Source organism: Sesamum indicum, linkage group LG2 (assembly GCF_000512975.1).
Source record: "Sesamum indicum cultivar Zhongzhi No. 13 linkage group LG2, S_indicum_v1.0, whole genome shotgun sequence".
NCBI lineage: Eukaryota > Viridiplantae > Streptophyta > Magnoliopsida > Lamiales > Pedaliaceae > Sesamum > Sesamum indicum.
In genome coordinates this window covers 17,194,314-17,211,317 of record NC_026146.1, presented here as the reverse complement: position 1 = coordinate 17,211,317, position 17,004 = coordinate 17,194,314, and the positions used below count along the sequence as shown (strand labels likewise).

General features: G+C 33.0%; 3 protein-coding genes across 3 annotated transcripts; all 3 read right to left on the bottom strand.

Annotated features, from left to right (window-relative positions):
• Positions 569 to 2,317, bottom strand: LOC105156538 (60S ribosomal protein L34). Its single transcript, XM_011072697.2, has 4 exons — positions 2,153 to 2,317; positions 1,866 to 1,945; positions 1,019 to 1,128; positions 569 to 920 (listed from the first exon to the last, which is right to left on the bottom strand). The coding sequence occupies exons 1-4, from the start codon at positions 2,229 to 2,231 to the stop codon at positions 827 to 829; spliced, it is 363 nt and encodes a 120-aa protein (XP_011070999.1). The 5' UTR covers positions 2,232 to 2,317; the 3' UTR covers positions 569 to 826.
• Positions 3,205 to 6,796, bottom strand: LOC105156537. The gene is made up of 5 exons (XM_011072696.2): positions 6,437 to 6,796; positions 5,055 to 6,337; positions 4,107 to 4,517; positions 3,806 to 4,032; positions 3,205 to 3,722 (listed from the first exon to the last, which is right to left on the bottom strand). Exons 1-5 carry the CDS (start codon positions 6,613 to 6,615, stop codon positions 3,471 to 3,473), a joined length of 2,352 nt encoding a protein of 783 aa, XP_011070998.1. The 5' UTR covers positions 6,616 to 6,796; the 3' UTR covers positions 3,205 to 3,470.
• Positions 14,512 to 15,843, bottom strand: LOC105156536 (zinc-finger homeodomain protein 10). The gene has a single exon (XM_011072695.2). It carries the CDS (start codon positions 15,558 to 15,560, stop codon positions 14,673 to 14,675), a length of 888 nt encoding a protein of 295 aa, XP_011070997.1. The 5' UTR covers positions 15,561 to 15,843; the 3' UTR covers positions 14,512 to 14,672.

The following is a 17,004-nucleotide window of genomic DNA, read 5'->3' as shown; positions in this document are numbered from 1 at the left end:
TCCTGCTCCACCATGAAACAAGCAACAAGGATGCCAACCTCTTGGGAGAATTGAGAGATCGTTCCAAGTGATCAGTAGGCAAGGAAAAAAAAGGCTTCCTAACAACATAAAACTGCATTCCTTTGATACACTTCTGAGCCCACATTTGAGCAGAACATCATCTATGCAGCATGAGATGGAGAAATGAGTTACATTTCACAGAAGCTTGCCAGATTCCACGAGTAAATTCTGGGAGGACTCAATGTTGGTCGTACAAATCTTAAAACATTCATTGCAGTGATTTAGGATGGATATTGTACGTTTTCTGAACAAAGATTCACACTGAGATGCAACAAAAGTTTTGTTAAGTGACCTGAAAGAGTTTAATCTTCACATTTTGAATTCTGTCTATAACTAACACATGCAAATGAAAATCAATAACTTGCATATATTATTAGGAAACATTGCATCAACTTGCGAGTTACTCTAGGTTAACAAGAGTAGACAACAGAAGCCTAGCACAAGTTCTTCCAGCCTCAGAAACAACAGTATGTAGCCAATTCAAAATCAACCAATTAAACTCCTCAAATGCAGGGAATACCACGACTTAATCAATGAGACCAAAACTTTAAATCACATAAAAAGCAATCCAAAGTATAATTGCCATCAACAGGCTGAAAAACCCAAAAACCTAGCATCATAGATTTCTCAACAAACTGAGGAAAATAAAGAGTCACATTCCCAGAGTCCCAACAAAATACAGATAGTAGGCTTTAAGACCTCAGAATACAATTCCATGATCCTTGGCTAATTGTTTCCGTCACTATCTCAACACCAGACTCGCACTTTAGCTCTTAGCAGCAAGCTTTTCCTTTGCCTTCTGTATCTTCAAAACCTTCTTCACAATCTTTTGTTCTTCCACCAAGAAAGCTCTAATGATCCTTCAAAACCCAAGGGGAAACAATGGCAGAAATTCAATAAAAGCATGCAGAAAAATATGCCAAATGGTGGTGATCATTCAATTAACAAAACAACCAACCTTTCCCTCACAGCACCACCAGACAACACTCCACCATATGGACGGTTGACAGTCCTCCGATTTCTGGATAACCTAGACCTCTTGTACTCGGCAGGTCTCAAGTGAGGAATCTGTAAATATGAAAAGGTGGGGAGAATAAATTCAAATACTAAACTTCAAAAGAGGAAGACTACCAGATTCCAGAATCATCAAACATATATCAAACTAAATCCTGAATATCATATCCCATTATTCACAAATCAGATGATTGATGAGTACAACTCATAGCGAGTTAAAGTTTTACAGTCATTGCAGTAACCTCATTCTCCCCAAGTTGTCCAGATAAAATTATGTTCACAAATCAGTGTTACATTCTTTTTTATATAGAAACAGTCAGGACATAATTAAACCAAACATGATATGCCACATGCACCATAACCAAACTTATTGGGCTACAAATCTAGCCATGACCATCATGTCGCTCCAGATGGAAAAAGTCAAATAAATTACAACTTCCATTTGATACTTGTAAAATCCCAAACAAATTAACAATACTAAGACGCTAATCCATATGAGCTTTCCACAGAACCCACCAGTTTTCTCTAAGCATTCAGAAACTAAATGTAGCAAAGAAAAAAGTTAAAACTTGTGTGGATTCATTGATAATCAATTCAAATTTCAAACAGCATGTGAATTATACAGGACACTGTCAATAGCCAATCTTTTTCTCAAAAGGAAAACCCTTGAACGCTGCAACAATACATTATTTTGCTTACTATAACAAGATCCTAAAAAGAAGTGATCTTACATTCTATAGAACCACATTAAGATACACATATCGAAAGAATTAAAATTGAAGCATACATACCCCTTGGATTCTCTTGCCAGTAACAGGGCACTTAGGACCGCTTGCCCTCTTCTTAGTACTCTGGTATACTAGCTTCCCACCTATTTTTCACACACAAAACACACTCTATCAATCACATTAACAAAACCCACCTACCAAAAGAAGCCCATTGCCGGGGGGGGGGGGAGCTAAAAGAACACATTTAACCAGAAACAAACACCAAATCTAACTCGTAAAACCTAATAAACAAAAATCAAAGCAGAACACGTAAAATACATTCCAATAAAGGCTTTCGTATGGGTTATTACCGGGTGTTTTGACGACCCGATGTTGGTTGGATTTCGTGGCATAGCTATGCCGCTTTCTGTATGTTAGCCGCTGCACCATTTCCCACTTCAATCGGATTCTCGGATTCTCGAGTTCTTGGCTTTTGGGTGGCTGAGGCAGAGAAGAAGCTTGCAATTGCGAGGGAGATATATAAGTCGGGCTGCTCCTACGCAGCCCTAGCTTAAACGGTTATGATGTTTTTTCTTTATTTGAAATCTACGGCTGGGATTTTGAGAGGTCGAGTGGGGAGTACTGGGCTGGTCTCAGATTTAGCCCAAAACCTCCAGGCCCATTAAATTCTTAAAAAAACGACTTTTTCATCAATTTCTCTTATTTTTGTTTTCTTGATAAATATCAATTTCTCCTATTTTTTTTTTACAAGAAATAGTATTTGATTTACTTGAAGGACCTTAAACTATAGTACATCTTTATTATATGGTACTTTTCATATGATTTTGATAATTTTATATTATTAAAAAAGTAATAACTTTCTTTTATTCTAAAACATGAATATATTAAAAAAAAAATAACTGAATTGTTTATTATTTTACTTGAGAAAATTAATCAGATTAAGTAGTCAATGACAATAATGGAGCTGTAATTTCTTAACATAGATAGGGGACGCAAAAATTAAAAATAAGTGTCGAAATGAAATTGATTATATATTCACATGTTACATTAGTATTCAGCGAAATAAAAATCTATTGTATATAATAAGATAAGCGCGCGGAAATATTATACTAAAAATTTGAGAAACTACAGAAATCATTTTTTGTGAGGTTCTTGAAAAGTTCAATCAAATCTACTTATATTCAGAATTTGTTTATAGGATCAGATGTGAAAATGCCGTCCATATATATATAAAACATAGGTTAAATTCGATTTATCTTTTTTGTGATAATAGAAAACGAGTAAAAAAAAATTATGTGGAAAAAAAAAATAGCAAATTACTGTTATATTTTAAAAAAATAAAACAAATTACCCCACTAACAGATTAGACAAAGAGTTTTTTATTTCATTTTTTAAAACATAAAGGATAATTTGCAGTTGTTTTTTCAAAGGGAGCCTTATTACATGTGGTAAATTGCATTTTATATAAAAACTTATAAACGTTCTAAACTCATCACAATGTCGCCGACTATTAACTTGCCATGCACCATTTCACTAACTTTACCCTTTTCTAATATGTACAAAAGTTGGACATTCCCTAATTTGCACGATAAAGTCCCTCTACCATGCTTTCTTATCTGTAAGAAACCTCCATTTGCACTGCAAATGTGCGCAGAAAGTGTAAGATCTTTAAGAGGGAAAAAGCAAGAAACATGGCTCCACATGAACCTTCCTGCCCACAAAACTGATGCTGTTAAGTTTGTTACGGCACCATAGTAATTGGTCCGTTGTTAATCTTGACTGTCTGAGGACTCTCGAAACCAGCCTCAGCTCCACCTGAGATGTCAACAGATCAACATCCAGTAGGGATTCTTGCTGTTTCTTGAACTTCTTCACTATGCAGTTTTGGCTTCTAACCTGTTCTCTTATTCTCCCCTCCTTCTGCATTATGACAAGAACGAAATTGTGCTTAGTGGAGAATTGTTAGTTTGAGATACCAAATGAAACAGCAGAACAAAACAAACCTTTTGTAGGTTTGTAATCATATCAACTAGAAGCTCTGAGTTTGCAGCGTCTTCGACATCAACTTTAGTTCCTTGAATACCCTTTAGGACCACGTTTGTTGATCTCTTGTCAGCGGAAAGAAATTCCCTGAAAACCAGCATTGACTCCCAGATGATTTCAACCAACTGTTCAAGTGAAATTGCGTCTGTTTCCTCTCTTCTTTCCTTCTTTGCCTTCAAACAATCGTCTGTAGACAATGTAAGGCTTATTTACAACTCAACAGAACAGTTAGGTTCCTGTAATGTAAGTTGCTAAATTTACCTTTGATCGTTGGGACCTGAAGAAGACTGCGTATCACGCACCGGCTCTTGACATAGTTCTGAATTCTCTTTCCTTGAAACGGTTCGTCTTCTATGAATCTCTGTGCGAGCACTTGAAACTGTTGAAATTCCTCAGCAGCTCGGTTGTAAGAGTGGTTCCCTTTCATTGCATCATATTCCAGTAACTCTCGTGCTTTTACATACAGCCAGCAGAGGATTTCCCATGAAAGACAAAGTTGTCCCACATAGACCACCTCCAAATCACGCTGTATCTCAGTGATTGATTTCTGCATCGGATCAGCATAGATCCTCTGTCCCTTGCATGGCCAAATCTTCGGCAAAATAGAAGGTATTGAATCTGCCAACTTTTTGCGTGCATTGAATACTTGGGAGTCCTTCAGCTGGAGGAAACCTACAATTGTTTAACAGAAACATTCTCAATATTTTCAAAAAAAAAGTAAGTTTACTACTTTCTAACTTTAAATCAAGAACGAATTAGTTTAACATAGTAAAGCGTATGAGCTGACTAGATAAGTAACAAGGACAATAAGTGGTCACTAATCAGTACTTTATGGAAATAAATAAAAGTAGCCATGATGAAAGAAAGCAGCCAGTCCTTGCAATAGATTTAAAGGCACTGAAACAATTGGAGTTGCTTTACATATAAAGAAGTGGGTCTTGACCATAAAGAGACCAAGACAACCTATCAATTTCCTTCTCTAAAGCTTAATACTTCTTCAGGACAAAGGAAACTATAACAGGACTAGGTAGTACTACATTACATATGTAGATTATTGCATACAAAAAAGAAAAAAAAAAAATACTCAAACACTGGTATAACGAAATTCAGGATGCCAATTCAAGAATCTATTGAACTAGATCTTACGACGATGATTGAAATGTGATTTTGTCCGGCTAAAGACAGGAATTTAGTGTTCTTTTAACTTACTGATTGCGTGTAAGGTTTGGTAATTCAAGATGTCCAATTTGCGCATTTTTTCCGTGTAGCTCTTGTAGAACTTCTGGATTTCCTCCATTATGTCTTTGTACTCAATCTTCTGATCAATATTCAGAGGTTTCAATTCGTCTGCCATCTGAGGATTCTCACTCTCGCACTCTTCTGATATAGTAGGAAGGCCTCTGATTCTACAGTTTTTCAGCTCCATCTTCATCTGTTTAACTAAATGCTGGTGTTCCCACAACACATCTGGTCCATCTTCATCATCATCAGATTCTGAATCCAAACAAGTTTTCCATTCTTGGCAACTGTCCGGCAATATTTCACTGTGCGTAGTATTCTGTTCATGTAAATTGGAATGCAGAGGTTCTAATTCTATGTATTCATCATCCAAATCGTCTGCTCTTTCTCTGCCTAGTTCCAAATTCCTCATAACTATAAGCACCTGATCAACACTGTGCTCTTTCTCAAGATCTTCTTGTTTTCTCCTATCAGTTTCACCAAGCAATGCTTCATTGGTAGGCTCAAATCTTTGATTGCTGATCAGTATCTCATCTCCAGCAGAATCAGACTCTTGGTTTGCATCAGGACATGATAATTTGCTGTGCGAAAGCAATTCAATCTCATACGAAAAATCTTGATCCTCCGGAATTTCCTCTTCTTCAACTCGAAAATCTTTAGATTCAGCAGAATTTAGTTTTTGTTTCTCCTCACAAACTTCTTCACTAGGAAGAATTTGGAAAGGGTCATCTCCCGTTTCTTGACCATTAGTTTCCAACTCTAACACATGCCCTTGAGTACCTTCAACAGTTGAACAGGAAGCATTGAACAGTTTAAAACTAAATGAAAAGGAGTCTGATTCTTCATCCAATTCTTGTCGGATTTCGTCCAACTTCTGCTCCAAAGGATCTCTTCTTTCAGAAATTTCACAAGCAAGAGTTTGATCACTGCAAACAAGAACCTCATTTGATCCAACAAACATTTCCTGGACCACAAATTTCACTGTTTTTGGCTCTTCTAAGAATCCACTTACATTTTCACCAGACATAAATTGATACTTACTGGTGTTAGAAATCAGGCCACTTTGCAAGAAAACAGAGCCCTCTGTCTCTGCAATATTACCATTGGAATCATCGCTCTTCTGCAAACCTAAACTCTCTGTTCCAGCAAGCCCACTAGACAAGAAAACCGTGGGAATCTTGGGGACAACTTCGTCATCACAACGATTGGTACTGAAACCTGAATCATCCTCTTCAACAAGACAGGGCTTTTGTCTGCAAAATCACAACAATGCATGCAAACAACCCTCTCAAGAAACGATCAAACACAACAAAAAACTTCAATACAACAAAAATCAAGAATCAAAAGATCACCTGTACACATATCTGGAAATGAACCCAAAAATCCTGACCATCAAAGCACACACAGAAGCCAAGAAAACACTCCCAAACCTGGACATTGTTTCGAGCAAAAGCTCACACAGCAGCAACCTCGTATAATCTACATGAGTAAAGCGGGTTTTGAGCATAGCATAGAACTCAACGGTGCCCATAAGCACAATCAACCCGGAAATGATTTTTCATTCTCAAGTAAAGGAAAAGTTGAGTCTATGAAAACTGTGCAAAGAATCCCTCTCTAGTCTCCATATATTCCAAAACAGTAATAAATGTTTAGTAGAATTTTCATTGAAAGTGGAGCGAGCACTAACGGGACGCCGAAATTTGTGGAGAAAAATCTTGCCATCTGCTAACGGGGGAGGGTTTAATATTTTTTACAGTAAAAATGTTGTTGTCTCTTCCAAAACATTATTACTCAACTTAAATTTTATGGTTTAAATAAATTAAATGATAAATATAATATATTTATATTCATTACTCGGTTTGGATATTTTCTTTTTTTAAAATTAATTTTTTTTCGTTGGTGGTAATAATTGGACCGTCGAGTGGCCCTTTAAGGATCTCAGGAGTTTTTGTCGGTTAGATTTGGCAAATGACACGTTTCCACTGAGGAAGGGACATCAGAAGTCAAGAACATTATTGTAGCATAAAGGGCCTCTTCAGTTTTTGCTTTTGGTAAGTTTTTGTACTATTCTTTTTTTCTTTCACAATATAAAGACTTGACGTACGTCTGATGAGACCCTTAGTATGGTAATTTAGTAGTCAAATATATATGTTATTTTTACTTAAATAATATGTAAAACTCATCATTATTATGAATTAGTTGTTGTTGACTTATAATATTTAATTCTATGAAGATATATCTCATTTAATAAAGATTCAAATATGCATCTATTTGTATAAGGTCTGTTTGGTAAATTATTTTAATTTATAATAAATCAGTACTAAGTAAATTTAAAATATAAATTTTCATTTAATTTGACAATGACTTTTTTCAAATTATGTGACGGACAAATTAACAACAAATACAAGTTAAAGTTTGGGATAAAGTGGTTCGGAATTCCTAACGTGCAAACTATGTGTTTTTACTTAATTGGTACTTAAATTGCTGTTTACCAAACTAGGAAATTGGGTAGAGAATAGAGAAAAATTGTAATCCTCTTGTTATGGTCTGAATTGCAACTGCGGGTGATTCATATAAATTTTATACCAATAATATCTTAATCCAGTGCTTAAAATTAAGATTAGTGAATAAATTTAATATCGTAGGTTTGAATCATACAAGACGTGTGAGAATTTGTCTCACTTAGATTAAATTTGTTGTTAAATTTATTTTTCAATTTATTATATCACGAGTTTATTGATTGATGTACTATTTAATTTATTGATATTGATATAATTATGTAACTCCAATTTTTAATAAGAAAACCAAATGTTGCAATCTCTTATTTCAGACCACACGTTGCATGGCAGAAAGGGATATATACGTACCAAATTCGCCAATTGCAAAATGGAGGACGAATACTGTGCCTTTGAACTTTCAACCTTCCTATCCTTTCCTGGAATGCAATTCCTATGATTTCCGGACACCAACCAATGGTCTATATTGTTTTACATCCACATATCTATCTATATAAATCCTTCAAACCCAAAAATAAAATAATAATAATAACAATTGAATTTATGAATATTAATTCGTAAATTTGACAAGGATTAATTACTCCAATTCATCGAGGTTTAATTCTATAGTCGCTCAGTAATAATTAGCAAAGGGAGCCTATCACTAGATCATAACACTCATAGCTCTAGTCAAAATATTCCTCCTATGAATACCTAAACTACAGATTATGTTATTAAGTTTTCCAATTGTTCCTACTCAATACTAAGTTAATTCTCAAAAACTTTTAATCGAAGCATCACTCATCTATCGTAACACTATTATAAATCATTTCATTTAATAACTGAATTACTTATTTCGAGTAGAATCGATATGTCATATTCCAGTATTTAAATGTGATGGTTAAATTTGTAAAATTTAATGATGTTCGCAAAAAGCAAGATCGACTATATTTGTATTATTAGGGTTTGTCACGAGAATCTTCCTCCCCCAAATGAAAGAATGTGAAGGGTATTTATACTATCACAAAGTTGTATTGTTTTAGATAGGTGAGGTTGAAGTACTATTTCGCGCTTCACATACTCTTACTATATAGTTGCGATTTGTTCGCTGGAGGTATTTAAGTAATCTATCGTATTACGCGTATTTGAGAAGTTTGACTACATACTTTTTTTCAAAAGAGGTATTCTTCTTTCCTGGTTGGGATCATCTTCATCAATACAATTCGAATCTCTTCGATCACTTAGATTAAATCATAGAGTTAATTTGGATGATCAATTTTGAAGTGAAAATAAGAGGGAAGAAGGGAAAAAAAATGAATTATAATGAGATGCATGCTCAAAATAATTAAAGTTGAGAAGAGTAATGTTTGAATTAAAATGCATTGAAATAGTGCATACAATCAAATAATCCATAAAGTGGTTGTGCAATAGAGATGCATTGAATTATTGACATTAATTATTAGAATTGGAGTGAAAAAGTGAGTGATGAAATTGAGGGCGGTGCTGCAATTGCTATTGTTTGCAACACAGACAGTGACTATATGTCCTTTCATCTCACTTTTTAATTCAAATCTAAGTCCTAATAATAATAATAATATATCTATATAGAAATATTTTTTTTCTTTTTATGATATTTTTTTTAGCAAATATTCGGACAACCCAATGCTCGTTTTCATCCCACATGACACTTGAAAACTTCAAATTTTTCGTTTGCTGATCCGGCTTTCTTTTTTCTTTATCTTGTACAAATATATATTCTAAAAATATAAACTATTTTTAAATATATATATATATATATTAGCTCAATTATCTCAACATGTATTTATTATTATTATTATTACTAAAGTTATAACTAAAATATAGAGTACGTATAATATTAAATAAAAATAGATGGTTTGCTCTAAGTAAAGAGGGAATATATATATATTGGATGATATCATGATGAATAATAAATGAATTAGATAGGACAAAATGAAGTGGTGCAATATGTAAGTCCTAGACAATTAAATATGTCGTAGACAAAACAATTTGGTGGATGCCGACTCTTCCAATAATATATAATTAAGCGTCTCGTCAACTTGCCGTAACCTAATTCTTGGCAACTTATTTTCTTTTTTATTTTTCAATATAAATAAAAATAATAAAATAAATTATAATAAATTCTCAAATACACATAAAGTAAGACAAATATCTTAACAACACTCAGTTTCATAACCTCAAACTTGTTGATTGAACTTCAACCGTATTATTTAGGGTGAACAACAATTTACCTCCCTATAATATTGGAAATGAGCACATTACTCCCTATGAAAAAAATATAGCAATTTACTCTCCCGTACTTTTTAAAATAAAGCAATTTACCTCCTTATATATGGAGGTAATTGCTTCATTTTGAAAAACACAGGGTGTTGCATTTTCAAAAATATAGGAAGGTAAATTGCTATTTGATTGTTTATAAGGGGGTAATTTGTTCATTTACAATATTACAAGGAGATTATTTGCATTTTCCCCTATTATTTATGTTAAAGAATCATTAGTGGTCGTTCTTTTTTTTTTCTTTTTTCTTAAATATATATATATATATCTAATGAAGTCCTTTCTTGATGGTGAAATGATATTATGATACAATTACTTAATAAAAAAATTAAAAATATTAAAAGGAAATATACAATCAATTTGTTATGTGTACAATTGAAACTTGGGAAGTGTGTAGTTGAACTTATAGAACTCTTTAAACTATTTTAAGACATACGAAATTTGATAAAAAAAAATATATATATATATTTTCTGATTGTAAAAATAGGAAGTTAAAACTTATAAATGACTTCAAAATTGTTGGGAGATCTCAATTTACTTAAGCTCTAAACAAAGGCCGGCAAAGTTAAAAGCTACTAATATTTTATGCAACTACTTTATTAAAGTCTGCTATTAAAATATGATACAGATAGATGTTTGGCTGAATTTATAAATTTTGTAAAATATATATAATAGATTTAAAATGTATGACTTTTTATAGAGCGTTAAACATATTTTAGGACACAGCGCTAATAAAATCAGAAAAATAAAATTTCAAAAGCTTATTCATAATAACAAAAGAAAGCAAGATTATGAACTTATTTTTAAAGATTGTTGAATTACATAATTTATTAATATTACGTTTTTCGTACTCCATAATATATATTCAATAAAAACATGTTATATTATGCTCTAGAGCTAATGAACAACACATTAAAATAATTTGAAAGAAATACCCAATCATTAGGCCTGTTAACAAAATTATTGCTCTAGCTCATAATTTGCACCATTTGGGCCGTCTATAATAGCCCATGATAGGCCCTTTAACCTAAGGAGAAACTGCAGTATGGTTAACTAATTATTATGTAGGGTAAATTATTATTGACTCCCCTAAAATTGGTTAAAATTACAAATATCTCACAGAATGAACAATTATCTAAAAATATTCTTTACAACGGGCATGATCATTAGTTTCAGTGAGATATTTTTAATTTTTTAAACAACGAGAAAGTGTTTGTAGTTATGACTAATTTTAGAAGAGTCCGTCATAATTTACCATATTATGTATCATATTCTCTCCATCACCATATATTTTTTGGGTTAATTATGATATATAAAAATATAAAAAATCTTCTTATGAAAATTTTAATATAAAAAATCACCTCTACGTTATGAATAAATAATCATGTTGCCTCCTCATCAACTTGAATCTATTTTTTTTAGAACCAATAACTAAATATCCCTCATAGTCAACTGATCAAACTAGACCTGTTAATATATAATTATTTTAATTTATAATATATATAATTTATAACTATTCAAATATACTTATAATATATATAATTATAATTTATAAAAAAAATATTATTTCAAAATAATTATCATAACCTACCCCCACCCGCACCCCCTATAAGACCCCTGCTCAATGCCAGCCCCAACCAACCCCGACCTCCTCCTCCGTCCCCTTCCCACCCCGACCCCGCCCACCCCAGATTTGGGCGATCGATGTTGCCCAGAAATGGAGAGCGACGCGATTGCTCTAACTCTGATAAGCGATGACGTCACCCTCAATGGATGAGCGACAGCGTCACCCTCTCTGCATTGGGTGACTGCCCTCGCCCTCCTCTAATCGTCACCGCTGCTTTTTTTTTTTTAATATATAATCTAATTTTTAATTAATTTAATTAAAATAATATTTTATTAAATAAATAATTAAATAATTATTATATAAAACAATTTTGTATTAGGCATAAATATATAATATTTTGATTAAATAATTATTATATAAGATAATATTTTATTATTTTAATAAATTTTAATTAAATAATTATGATATAAAATAATATTTTATTATTAATAAATATATATAATATTATATATATTAGATGTGAGAGAAGGACAAAAATATTAAAAAAAAAAAAAGGTACTTTTATAGTTAATTAGCAGTCAAAGCGCATGTGGTCCAATTTCTGTATGGAGGGTTTTCTTTTTTAACTTTATTTTATATCAAAGAGGGCTAATTGATACTTTAATTTTCATAGGAGTTTTTTTTTTAACATTTCTATTATCACAGAAGCCTTAAATTTTTTCTATATTTTTTTGGTTGAACACCAATTTAATTTCAATAATGCATCCTTACCTTAAAATATACAAATAAAAAATCAACATGTAATACGAGTATCATGTTTGGTATCGAACCTACGCAAATCCACCGAACTCAGTGGCTGTACAGATAAATAGATCACAAGTTAGGTGCAAAGCAATTGGAATGTCTGGTACCAAATTAATAAAATACTAAGACTAATTTGAATTATTTTGAGAAAAAATCCTTTTCATGATGTCCCAAATCAAAATCACACCAAAATGTTAACTTGTTATAGAATAATGCTACACCTTGCATCTTATTTAATGACAAAATTGATGTTTCACAATTAAAATAAAATATTCAAATTTCATAAATGCGAGCAGATATCACAATTAAAATAAAACATTCATATTTCATAAACGCGCGTAGATGGATGTAGTTTTTATATTGCATATTTTCTTTGAATGTACTCCTTTTTTCTGTTTTTTTTTTTTTTCACCACTAGTGTCACGATGGGGGAATTTTTTTTGGGTTCTCGTTCCTTTTTTATTAAGTAAAAAAAGATCAAATATACAAAGGGAGAAGTACAAGCTCCCTAATAGCTCACCTAAAAAAACATAAATAACACTGAAAGAAATTTAACATTTAATCAATTGTCGTTATTAAAAATAATTAATTACAGTAAATACTTATTTACCACGACCACATAATGGTTATTGACTGTGATTTATGTAATGAGGCTAAAGCATTTGTAATGACTAAATAAAAGTCACAACAAAAAAAATATTATGTCTCATATATAGCAGTAGCAAAAATAATTTTCATGGAGGATAATTTAAGTTTTTCCGCATTGATATTTATTTAACAATGATTAATAATAATTATTTACCATAATTTTAGTTCACAGTCAATAAAATTATAGCCAATAATAAATTTTCTTCTCGTATAAAGAGTATTTCTCTTTTAAAAAAAATTAGACAAATCTATTAAAGTATAAATAAGAAATACTACTCCACCACACTGAATAGGATACACAAGTTTCTAATTAATAAACAAGCATGCATAATCTGAATAATGTAGCAAATCGTATTTCTTTCTAGAAAAAGAAATAATTGAAGCAAGTTTAGAATAAAATACCAAAAGTATTTTTCTTTTCCTAGTAATTAAATAGGTTATCATGATTTAGACCCATTATAAACCGATCTTTTTCTTGATAATTATAATTAATTATATTATCCTAGGTAAGTCAATAATGCATAATATTATTAATTAACTGAGAAACAAAATCCAATCCCCCATGATGCTTCATCATGTGATGATCAACGCAAGAATCCAAAGGCTGCCGCCAAAACGACCAACCAAAAATGGTAAGGTGGAGGACCGAAAACTGTTTTCTTAACCCCCCCCCCCCCCCCCCCCCCACCCGCACCCAGCGGCCAAACGTCTGCTGCTTGTCTTCAAAGCTCAAATTTTAGCGCGCGCGCACACAGAGATAACGTTAAATAATCCTTAAATGGGGACACCAACGTTTGTTTAGCTGCTCAGTCTGATTCTATTCCATCGACGGGACACCTTTCCTTCACCTAATTCACCATTTTGACCCTGCAGGTCACGCCCTTGAATTTCTTGGAGATGCAAGAAAACTGGTAGGGACAGAATCGTCAATAGCTAGTGGGGCTTTTTGTTGGTAATTAAATTAGTAAAGCAATGATTGGAAAAAAGTAGAAATATTAGATAGTCTGAGTTGAGGTTTTATCTCTTTGCATTGCTTAAAAGGAAAGTGGTCATGTTCTGATCAATCTTATATATGATGATCGAATCTTACTGTTCTTGTGTTTAATTTTAACACATGTTGTCCCAAGAAAATATATAGTTGGGAGATGGGATTCTACTAAGAAAATTAAGAATGTTAGAATTAAATACAACGTTTGGTTTCATTTTTATTTTCAATTTTCTCTTTGTAAACTGTAACAAAAACACATTTGTTTATATACATTCTTTATTAAAATATTTTACTGTCAATATTTCCATCTCAATCATTATTTTTTTTTATATATTTATATATATGTGCAAAATTTAATATTTTTTTATAACAGAAGATTAATTTAGTTTGAATTTTTCCAATTAATGTTCTTTCGATGATCACAAAATGAGAAATCGGATGCCCATCTTCTTTAATTCATCAATTGACATCTTATTAATCACAAATAACAAATTGGTCGAAGAATAGCCGCGGAAATAATTAATATTAACCAAGAAAATTAAACAGAAGCAATAAATATATATAAAAAGAAAAGCAAAAAATAAAAAAGTAAAGACAATGAACTCTCTCTTCCCCCTGAAAAATTGTTAATTAATCTTTATTGCTTAATTATCCTGCATTATATATGCATAACAGTGTTTGATTGCTGTTAATCACTTAGCCAATCAACACACATAATTGGAATTACCTCCACTTAATTTACCTACAATTAAGTGATAACATCCTCAAGATCAAGGTGAAGAAGAAGAAGGCTCATTGTTGGAACCATGAAATTGATGAACTCCATTGCCGTTTTCGGTCTTTCTTTCTTCACTATTTCTGCCACCGTCGCCGCCGCTATTAATCTCCAAGCTTATTACTTTTCCGTTCGCAATGCCGCCGCCGCCGGTGTCTTTCTTGCCGAATGTGTTCTTGTTGTTATGCATCCATACCTTCAGCACCCCTTTCGGGACTCCTATTTCCTGGCAAAACTCTCTTACCGCCACTTCGTCGCTCTTCTGCATTTTCCACCCCAGCTTTTCTGAGAAAGAATGCATCTTTTCCTTCTGTTCTTGACTGAATTTTGTTCTGAACCTCTTCCTGCCAACTGGGTTCTCCGCGGTCGGGGTCACGGGCGCCTGGTGGTGTTCCTCCGCCCCCACCGCCGTGCTTAGGCCAAACAACAGGTGGGCTCCATAAGAAAGTGGAGGCTGAGGCGGTGGTGGTGGTGGGGAGGGTGAAAGAGAAAACCGCTTAGACAAAGGAGGGTGACGGAAATCGAGAAACGGTGGGGTGATTGCGGTGGTAGGGGAGTCAGGCTCCCGGCGGTGGAAATTCCTGTGGCAACCACAGGCGGCGCATTTTAGCGAGGTGGGGTCGGTGGGTGTGGCTGAGGGTGAAGGCATGAACTCCCCACAGCCGTCCACCGCGTGGCCCCCCAGGCTAGCTGCATGGTTCTTCATGCATTCCTTGTAAGTCACCACCAGGGGCGGTGGCGGTGGCGGTGGGCGGTGGTGGTGGTTGATTTCGCCGTTGGTGAAGGATAAAGAGTTGATGGGCTGACCATTTGTGTGTGGTGGGGTATCAATTTCAGTGTCATCAGGACTTTTGGTGGAGGTGGGGGTTAAGTCTAGGTTCATTGGGAAGTGATTTTGAAGAAAACAAAGGCCACAAATCTTTAGGGTTAGGGTTATGGTTCCTAATTAAAGTTGTTGGATTTTGATTTGGTGAACCCCTTGAGCAGCTAGCACTGAGAATGGTGAAAAAACTACACTGATTGGATATGGCAGATTAGGAATTTGAATAAGTTGAGGGATTTTATTGAAGGGTTAGAGTTATGGGAGTAAAGGGGGTGTGGGGTACTTGGAGTTGGGGATAACAACTGGACAAAAGAGTTATAATGTCAACCACTTGTTTATGGGAAATTGGAGGGGTTGGTATTGTAATAAGGGAGGCCGGAGCCAAAATTAAACCCTTTCACAATTCACACACCAACCTTAGTTGTGATGAAATAAATATACCAATCAGTTTTATCAACAATTTCAAGGGAATGAATTCAAAAACTTTACTATTAAATTATTATAATATATTAATATTCTTTATTGTATTGATATATTAATTAAATCAATATAATTTATTATTATTCTTAATTATATGAATTGAATTACTATAGATTATCATCACTGTATTTTAATAAAAATACTGATGGTCATGTATACACGTGGCAGATGCACGGTATGGGAAGAGGACTTGGCCCCTACTATCATCACAACTTATTACATGTGGTGGTTGTAGGGTAATAGAGGTGCGCTATATCTCATAAAATACTTACAAATACAGTAAAATACTAATAGTTCGGCACACTCGATTAGATATCTGTACTTATTAATTTACAATAACCCGATAAAAAGTTAGCTAAAATATAAAATAATATAATTAAAAAATATATGAGAGGGAATCTAGAGATAAGTGTTCGACAATGAAATAGGGGAGAAAAAAGAGAATTTTTATTTTATTTTTGTTTAATTATGCTTCCAAATAATTATTTTAGAGTACTAATCCACTTTCTTAAGAATGTAGACCAAGAAATTAATGAGATATTTAGGTCAAGAAATTAATTAGACACGTGACGACGAAGTTATGGGATGTTAATTACCTAATTTAACTAATGATTTTTCGACATGTTACTTAGACTATGATCATAATTAATTAAATAATATAAGTGGAGGGTAATTAATGGAAATATAAAATTCAAAACACAATTAAATTAAGTTGGGCGTATTGATAATGATGTTGCAATCCAATGCGTTTGATAGATACTGTTAATGCATCATCAATTAGTTGAATGTATAATCACATTTAGTTCCGCAATTTGGCTCTCAAAGTCAAGTCTTATCTACTAAAACAATTATTAGATACCAAAATTAAATAAATAAAATTTCGGGAGTGGAAGATTATTATTTAATTAAGGACCTAATATGCAACAATTTTCACTTAATTAAATGAATTTTATCATATATATATATATATATATAATATAATTTTTTAGCCATAATTCAGTTTTTTGTTTTATTTAATTTAATT

Coding starts and splice junctions, on each gene's coding strand:
- LOC105156537 (XM_011072696.2), bottom strand. CDS start 6,615: ATGGGCACCGTTGAGTTCTATGCTATGCTCAAAACCCGCTTTACTCAT. Junction 6,338..6,436: donor ATTTCCAGATATGTGTACAG/GTGATCTTTTGA, acceptor GTGATTTTGCAG/ACAAAAGCCCTGTCTTGTTG. Junction 3,723..3,805: donor TGATTACAAACCTACAAAAG/GTTTGTTTTGTT, acceptor GTCATAATGCAG/AAGGAGGGGAGAATAAGAGA.
- LOC105156538 (XM_011072697.2), bottom strand. CDS start 2,231: ATGGTGCAGCGGCTAACATACAGAAAGCGGCATAGCTATGCCACGAAA. Junction 1,946..2,152: donor TCGGGTCGTCAAAACACCCG/GTAATAACCCAT, acceptor TGTGAAAAATAG/GTGGGAAGCTAGTATACCAG. Junction 1,129..1,865: donor CTGGCAAGAGAATCCAAGGG/GTATGTATGCTT, acceptor TCATATTTACAG/ATTCCTCACTTGAGACCTGC.
- LOC105156536 (XM_011072695.2), bottom strand. CDS start 15,560: ATGAACCTAGACTTAACCCCCACCTCCACCAAAAGTCCTGATGACACT.